This window comes from Salpingoeca rosetta (genome assembly GCF_000188695.1).
Source record: "Salpingoeca rosetta unplaced genomic scaffold supercont1.18, whole genome shotgun sequence".
Classification (NCBI taxonomy): domain Eukaryota; class Choanoflagellata; order Craspedida; family Salpingoecidae; genus Salpingoeca; species Salpingoeca rosetta.
In genome coordinates, this window is record NW_004754916.1 from 819,328 (window position 1) to 826,900 (window position 7,573).

At 54.9% G+C, this 7,573-nt stretch overlaps 2 protein-coding genes across 2 annotated transcripts in view; one reads left to right on the forward strand and one right to left on the reverse strand.

Annotated features, from left to right (window-relative positions):
- The window catches only part of PTSG_06584 (uncharacterized protein), a gene marked incomplete at its 3' end in the record, with an annotated part of 8,380 nt that extends 7,429 nt beyond the window's left edge, over window positions 1–951 (reverse strand). The window contains exons 1-2 of the mRNA XM_004991913.1: window positions 792–951; window positions 74–156 (exon numbers count right to left, since the gene is read on the reverse strand). Coding sequence (XP_004991970.1) covers window positions 74–156; window positions 792–874 — 166 coding nt within the window. The 5' untranslated portion in view covers window positions 875–951. The remainder of the gene's footprint in view (window positions 1–73; window positions 157–791) is intronic.
- A 491-nt stretch (window positions 952–1,442) lies between these two features.
- PTSG_06585 (AGC/PKC/ALPHA protein kinase) lies at window positions 1,443–7,530 on the forward strand (the record flags this gene model as incomplete). The annotated part of the gene is made up of 20 exons (XM_004991914.1): window positions 1,443–1,572; window positions 1,892–1,938; window positions 2,153–2,206; window positions 2,375–2,452; window positions 2,583–2,689; window positions 2,837–2,915; window positions 3,068–3,175; window positions 3,400–3,510; window positions 3,670–3,742; window positions 3,942–4,021; window positions 4,217–4,319; window positions 4,804–4,934; window positions 5,124–5,189; window positions 5,439–5,626; window positions 5,890–5,964; window positions 6,145–6,358; window positions 6,604–6,672; window positions 6,885–7,040; window positions 7,238–7,333; window positions 7,471–7,530. The coding sequence occupies exons 1-20, from the start codon at window positions 1,566–1,568 to the stop codon at window positions 7,528–7,530; spliced, it is 1,902 nt and encodes a 633-aa protein (XP_004991971.1). The 5' UTR covers window positions 1,443–1,565.
- Window positions 7,531–7,573: the final 43 nt, after the last annotated feature.

The window sequence follows — 7,573 nt, forward strand, 5'->3', positions numbered from 1 at the left end:
CATCAACATAGCGTGTGGCCCTCAACGCGCATTCGGGCAAACAAAGCATACGCTGTGCGTGCTGGTGGCGCACCTGGCGGAGACTTGTTGAAGGTGACGCCAGCACAGTTGCTGATGTTCCAGCACCGCTCGCAGCACTCTTCCATCGTCATCGGCCTTTTGTGTGCGCGTGTGTGTGTGTGTGTGTTGTGTGAGTGTGTGTTTGCGTGTGTGTGTGTGTGTGTGTGTTGCGTGTGTGTGTGAGTGTGTGAGTGTGTGTTGTGTGTGGTTTTGTGTTTGCGCGCGCTTACGCTCCAACTCGCGGCAACTATAGAGTACAGCATTCTAGTCTTACCTCTCGCGGTTAGGTAGGGTGGATGTACGATCGGCGTGGCACCCTACGTTTGTAGAAACACATTGTTGCCTGCAACACGATGAGTCGTGACCCTAACCGGTTGTTGGTCAAAGGTTTCGAGCCCCGCTCGTTTTCTCCTACCAGGCCGGAGCTGTGAGTCGAGACTTATCTTGGATGATCCTCAGAGGTGTGGGAATGCAGAGGTATCGTTACCCTATGCAACCTCTGTACTACGGCTCGGCGCACAGTGTGATCACGAAAGTTGTGTGTGTGTGTGTGTGTGTGTGTGTGTGTGTGTTGTGTTGTCGTGTGTGTGTGTGTGTGTGTGTGTGTAATACAAGGCCACCAACACAAACAGTCCAATACAACAAGCACATACACAAGCACAAAAGCACAAGCACAACACACAAGCAAGAACACAAACACACAAACACAAACAAAGAGCGAATCAACGCACCCTTCCTCCTTGATGTCATTGCCAAACAGGTCCGTGTCTTGCAACCAATCACTGCATGCATGATTCCCAGTAAGCACACCCATCACGCCACCATTGCTGCTAATGCTGCTGTTGCTGCTGCTGCTGCTGGTGGCGCAAGCCAAGGCAGGCAACACTGCCACCACCAGCCCCACAACAACAACAACAACAACAGAAGACATCGCTGACGACAGTGGCGTTGAAGGTCGCACAATCGCAACACAAACGCAGCTGTCCTCCTCCTGCAAGCGGTTATGGGAAAATTATGTTGAATCATTCATCATTTTTCCACATTGCCTTGGTGTCAGCCAAAGAAGTTTTGGTGGGTGGCAACAACAACAACAACGACCCAACACAACGAACACCCTTCTGTCTTCTTGTTGTTGTTTGTGTGTTGCTTGTCGTTATGCTTTGATTGATTGCAGCTGCTCCCCTTGCCCCCACCCCACGCCCTCACCACTCACTTACCCTTGTTTTGCGGCACACAGTTCGTTGCAGTGGCCAGTTCGCTCAGCAACAGACAAACAGAGATCAGCTGATCCATACTACTCGCCGAGAGCCTCAGGTGAGCGAGCGAGCAGCAGCTGTCCTTGCGTGTTTGAGCCTACCGCTCCTCGCTGGCTGGCTTCTTCCACTTTGTCCTGTTGTTGATTATTGAGTTGCGTCGACAGTTGTTGTTCTTGTTGCTCTCACTTCCTTCCTACCTTGCTTGTGTTGCTCGCTGCTGACACCGCCCCTCTCTCTTTTTGGATTGCCATGTCAGGTGATCGATCCCTTGCTGCTGCTGCTGGTGTTCCATCACTTCTTGCTATCTGCTGCTTGTTCGTTTTGGTCGTGATTGTCTTTGTTTTCTGCGTGATGTGTGATGGAGGTGATTTCAGCAGTGGGCGTTCCTGCGACACCATTCTCTGCCTCTGCGCATGCCTGTGTCTGTGTCTGTGTCTGTATCTGAGTGTGTGTGTGTGTGTGTTGTTGTCACCAAGCTGCACTGCAGTTTCATTTGTTTTGGTGTTGAAGATCGACGCACTCACTCCCCTATCTGCCAACCCTTCTTCTGTCACACGCCATGGCGGATGATGCAGAGATGAGCACGCGCAAAGTGCAGAAGCACCTCCAGGAGGTGAACCAGGTGCGTCGTCGATCTCTGTGTTGCGTGCTCTGTGTGTGTGTTGCGTGCTCTGTGTGTGTGTGTGTGTGTGTGTGTGTGTGTGTGTGTGTGTGTTGTGTTGGAGTTGTGTTGGAGTTGATGAGATGAAAGGACGATGCTTGATGGACGTGATGGACGACAGCCAAGATGTGTCTGCGCTCATGTCTCGTCACACTTGCCCCGTCCCTGGTTGTAGGCCTTTGAGAAGGAGTACCTCTCCAAAGTGCCTCGCGGCAATGTCGTGGAACTGGTGCGCTCTTATGGTCGACAACAGTGGCGGTGGTGTCGGGGGAGTTTGCACTGGTGTTGGGGCAGGCGACGATGCACATTTTTCACGCTGCACCTTTGTGCTCAGTAGCTGACTTGATGTCTTGATTTTGTTTGCATACTCTTTGCATGTGTGTGTGTGTGTGCACAGCGCCGCCATCTGAAGAGCATTGCGGAGGAGTTTGCCCGTGCAGATGCAAACAACTCTGGCGACATTGATCTCAGCGAGGTGTGGCCGGTGCACTCGTCAGCATGCTTCAGTGTAGTAGCGTGGTGGTTTTGTTTTCGATCGCATTCTCCTCACACTTGCACATGCTCGCACGCTGTGCATGTGCGTGTGTTCCCCTCGTGTATGCCAGATTGGCGCGTGTTTGAAGGCGCTTGGGCGGGATCTGCCGCCCGCGTCAATCAAGGCCGCCATTCGCCGCGTGGACGACGACGACTCCGGCACCCTCCGTTACAGAGAGTCAGTTGCCCAAGCGCAAGCGCGCGCGTGTGTGTGTGTGTGATTGAGGACGGACAACCATCTCATACGGGCGTGCCGTGTGGTGCATTCGCCTGTCCCTGTGTACGTATGCTCATGTGCATGTGTGTTTGTGTGCGTGCTTTTCAGGTTCATCAACCTGATTCTTCTCGAGAAGGGCTTCATCTCGGAACCCATTGAAGAGCGCAGCTCTGCACCGGCTGCAGGCGTACGTACACGATGCACACACACTGTTGTGTGCCTGTGTCTGTGCCTGGGTCGTCTTTTTTTTTTTTTTTTGTACTATTTCCGAGCCAACCTCATTCCACCCACCACCACCTCCCCTCGAAACCAACACTGCACCCCCACGCTCCATAACAGGGCCTGGGCCGCCGCCGCCACGGAGCGGTGAAGAAGAAGAAGCGCGGGCATCTCAAGCTCTCCGTCGTCCTCAAGGAGACGCGCGACCACATTGTCCTCGAGGTTGAGGTAGGCTATTGTTGTTGTTGTTGTTGTTGTTGTTGTTGTTGTTGTTGTTGTTGTTGTTGTTGTTGTTGTTGTTGCTGCTGCTGCTGCTGCTGCTGCCGTTGTTGTTGTTGTTGTACCTTGCATGGTGTGTGAATGTATGTGCAAGCGTCGTGCCATTGAGCAACACACCGTCCACATATGAACAGCGCTGACGCCCCTTCCTCTGCTCCTTCCCTGCTGCACAGGTGTATGAGGCCAAGAACCTGCTGCCGGCCGACCTCAACGGCCTCGCAGACCCATATGTCAAGATGTACGTGCACCCAGACCCCTCCAAGAAGACAAAGCAGAAGACAAAGGTGCGCAGCATGTGTGTGAGTGTGTCTGTGCGCACGCGCGTGCAAGGTGGGGGCGGCTGCATCTTGCCCTCCTTGGCGTGTTCGTGAGTCGTTACCCAGCCCTCTGATCTCAACCGTTGCTGTGGCGTGAACATGTGTCGCTGTTAACCACCATGCCAGATTGTCAAGAAGACGCTCAACCCAGTGTGGAACGAGAAGTTCACGTGGAAGTTCAGCAAGCACGACGACCTGTGTGCGTAGCGTGTTCTTGCATGCACGGTTGCATGCGAAGTTGTGGCGGAGGAAAATGTGAAACAGTATCGACAAATGCGTGTGTGTGTGTGTGTGTGTGTGTGTGTGTGTGTGTGTGTGTGTGTGTGTGTGTGTGAAACGCTGCCCCCCCCCATCACCGCCTCAACCAACATCGTTCCTCTTATTGTCGACAACTGCAGCGTCCCGCAAGCTGCACGTGGCCGTGTGGGACTGGGACCGCGTCACGCGCAACGATTTCATGGGCGCAATGGCGTTCACGGTACGCCTCTTAAACCGCAATGACCGGCACGCTGCCTTGATTCCGTGTGTGTGTGTGTGTCTGTGTGTCTGTGTGTATGTGTGTCTGTGTGACATTTGAATTTCCTGTGCACTTTTGCTGCCCGGCCCACTGTCTCACATCTCTCCCCTTCCTCCTTCTGCACCACCACCTTCCCCTCATCATCGCCGTGTTCAGTTCAAGGAGCTGATGGACGAGGACACGGTCAAGTCCAACTGGTTCATTCTGCTCGATGAGGAGCAGGGCGCCACATTCAACTTCCCAGACAGGTGCGCACCACGTTGCCTGCAGGCAACTGCAAGCTGAAGATCAGTGGGTGAAGAAGCAGGGGTCGGGAATTTGTGCCCTTTGCGTGTCGCGCTTAATACGTGCGCGCATGTTATCGGCATTCATTGCGCTCACGCCGCCCATGTGCTGTTGATGTTGCTCTGTCCTGCTATTGGAGTGCAGGGTGCCCAAGACGGTGGTCAAGCGCGGCACCAGTGTGGTGAGTCACCAACCTGTCTGCTTGCTGACGGTGCTGGCGGCCATGACTTGTTTGCTGGTCACCCTATTTTTGTCTGCATTTATTGTCTCTGTTGCCTGCTCAAGTTGTGTTCGACACCCGCATACACATAATATTCACACTGCATTGGGCCCCTTCTCACTTGCACGCCATCACGAATTGTGTGCTTGTGTGCACTCCTCCTCCTTCTCTCTATTCCCCTCTTCCCTCCCTCCTCTTCCCCTTGCCTTTGTTCCCTTGCTCCCACATCAGCGGGAAGCAATCAAGAAGAACGCTGCGCCGATTGCCAAGTCGAGTGGTGGCAGCATCACCGACTACCACCTCCTCAAGGTCCTCGGTCGCGGGTCGTTTGGAAAGGTCTTCCTTGCAGAGCGCAAGACAGACAAGAAGGTGCGTGCGTGCGTGCGTATGTCTGGGTCTGTCTGGATCTGCGCGTGTCGGTGCACACGCAATTTCATTCATTTCATTCACGCTCAATCTGCCATCCATTTTGCTTCTCCCCCGCCCCCGCCCCTTTTTTTTTTCTCTCGTGTCCACGTCGCTCATGGTATTGCTGCTCATGTTCATCTCTGCGTTCAGCTCGTCGCCATCAAAGCGCTGCACAAACTGCGCGTCATTGAGGACGACGACGTCGCAGCCACCATCGTGCGCTCACCTGCGTCATGTGCACCGTGAATGCTTGTCCCACGCGCCGAGACACACACACACACACACACACACACACACACATGTATGCAGTCACGTGAACGCGTGCACACACAAGTTCCCGCACAACACATGTACACGTGCACTCGCACGAAACATGCACGCATGCACTCATCCACACGCATGCACTCATCCACACGCACGCACACGTCGTACCCACATTGCGCTCTCGCTCGCCCCTTTGGATAGACTGAGCGGACGGTTCTTGGGTATGGCCGCAGCGCGCCGTTCATGATTGAGCTGGTGTGCGCGTTCCAGTCGCAGTCGAGCCTGTTCTTCGTCATGGGTCTGGTTGCTGGTGGCGACATGATGTTCCACGCCATGCAGCAGGGCAGCTTCTCCGAGAAGGCAACCACCTTTTACGCCGCAGAGATTAGGTGGGTGTTTTGGGGAGGGGGGGGGGGTTTCAGGTGTATTTTATATGTGTGTGTGTGTGTGTGTGTGTGTGTGTGTGTGTACGTGTGTGTGTGTGTATGTGTGTGTGTGTGTGTGTGTGTGTGTGTACGTGTGTGTGTGTGTGTGTGTGAACGTGAGTCCCATTCCACGAATGCATCGCATGAATGTGTCACGAATTGCTCAAGATTACACACCTGCACACACACTCTCTCTCTCTCTCACTGTCTCTCTCTCTCTATCACAGCTGTGCGCTGCAGTATCTGCACGACAAAGGCATCATCTACCGCGACCTCAAGCTGGACAACGTCATGCTCGACGAGTGAGTTGACGCAATGGCCCGTTATGTCCGGCAAACCCTTCGCGCTGCCGGTGGTGCTCTTGCCTTTCTGCTTCCTGCCCCAACCAACCTCCTCCCCCCCCCCCCGGCATTACACCCTCAAGCTCGCTCACTCGCCGCCCGTTCCCACTCTCTACCACCACAATGTTGACTGACGATCAGGGAGGGCCACGTGCGGCTGGCTGACTTTGGGCTGTGCAAGCTGGGCCTGTCTGAGGGCGAGCGCACATCCACGTTCTGCGGCACGCCAAACTACCTGGCGCCGGAGATTGTGACGTACCGGTCGTACGGGAAGGAGGTGGACTGGTGGTCCCTGGGCGTCATCATGTACGAGATGATGAATGGCATTGTCCTCTTTGACGGCGACTCGGAACAGGTGCGCTGGGCGGCTAGCGTGTTACTTGATGCACGGTGTTTGATGAGGGGGGCCAAGAAGAGGGGGAAAGGAGGATGGCTTGGCCAGTGCCTTGGCTGCGCTGAGCTGTAATGAGGATTTTTTTTGGGGGGGGGTGGCCCTTGCCATACATTCGTCCATGTTTGTATTCACATTGCGTTCACTTCCTTGCATTGCGTTCACCATCATCGCCACCACTACTGTTACGACTTGCTGCCGTTGTGCAGGAGCTGTTCCGCAACATCCTGCACCAGCCCATCGAGATGACCCGCACCATGAGCCGCGACGCGCGCCAGGTGACACACTCTCGCGCGCACATACGCACGCACGCACACGCACACATTCACACGCACGCACACAAAGCCCCTGCTGTTTATACTGCGTCTCGATGTGCCTGGATGTCTGTGTGTTGTTGTGTTGGCGAGTGTGTACCGATGTTTGTGTGGCCTCCGTCTTCTTTCGACCACTACCCCTCATTGTCCCCCTTCCCTTCGCTCTTGCTGTTCAGATTGTGTCCAACTTCCTGTGCCGCGTGCCCAGCCGCCGCCTCGGGTACGGCCCGAGCGCCAAGAGCGATATCCGCGCAGAGCCCTTCTTCAAGGACATCAAGTGGGCCCAGCTCGAGAACCGCGAGACACAGCCCCCGTTCAAGCCAAAAGTCAAGGTCTGTGTCTGTGTCTGTGTCTGTGTCTGTGTCTCGTGTGTATGTGTGTGTCTGTGTGCGTGTGTATGTGTGTGTGTGTGCGCGCGTGTATGCGTCCTGTCTGTGTGTCTGTTGAGTTGCACTCTCCACTCATCCACAGCCCCCTTTCATGTAAAACCACAACCCCCCCCCCTTCTGCTCCCGATTCCCCTGCACAGAACCCGCGTGACGCCAGCAACTTTGACAGCGAGTTTACGTCTGAGCGCGCCGCTATTACCCCACTCGCAAAGCATGAGCTCGATCTCATTGACCAGGTGCGCATGTGTGTGTGTGTTCACACACCCTTGCGTTTTCTGCCTGTTCCCTGTGCCTCGTGATGTTTTCGACATAATCACGGTTGTTCTTAACCTCCACCTCTCAACCCACCCCTCCCCTCCCCCCAACCAAACAGGATCTGTTCCGCGGCTTCAGCCTTGCTGAGGAGCCCTCAATCAAGCCTGTGCTCGTCTGAGCGCCACCAAGCAAGCAAGACCTGCTCTCTCTCTCTCTCTCTC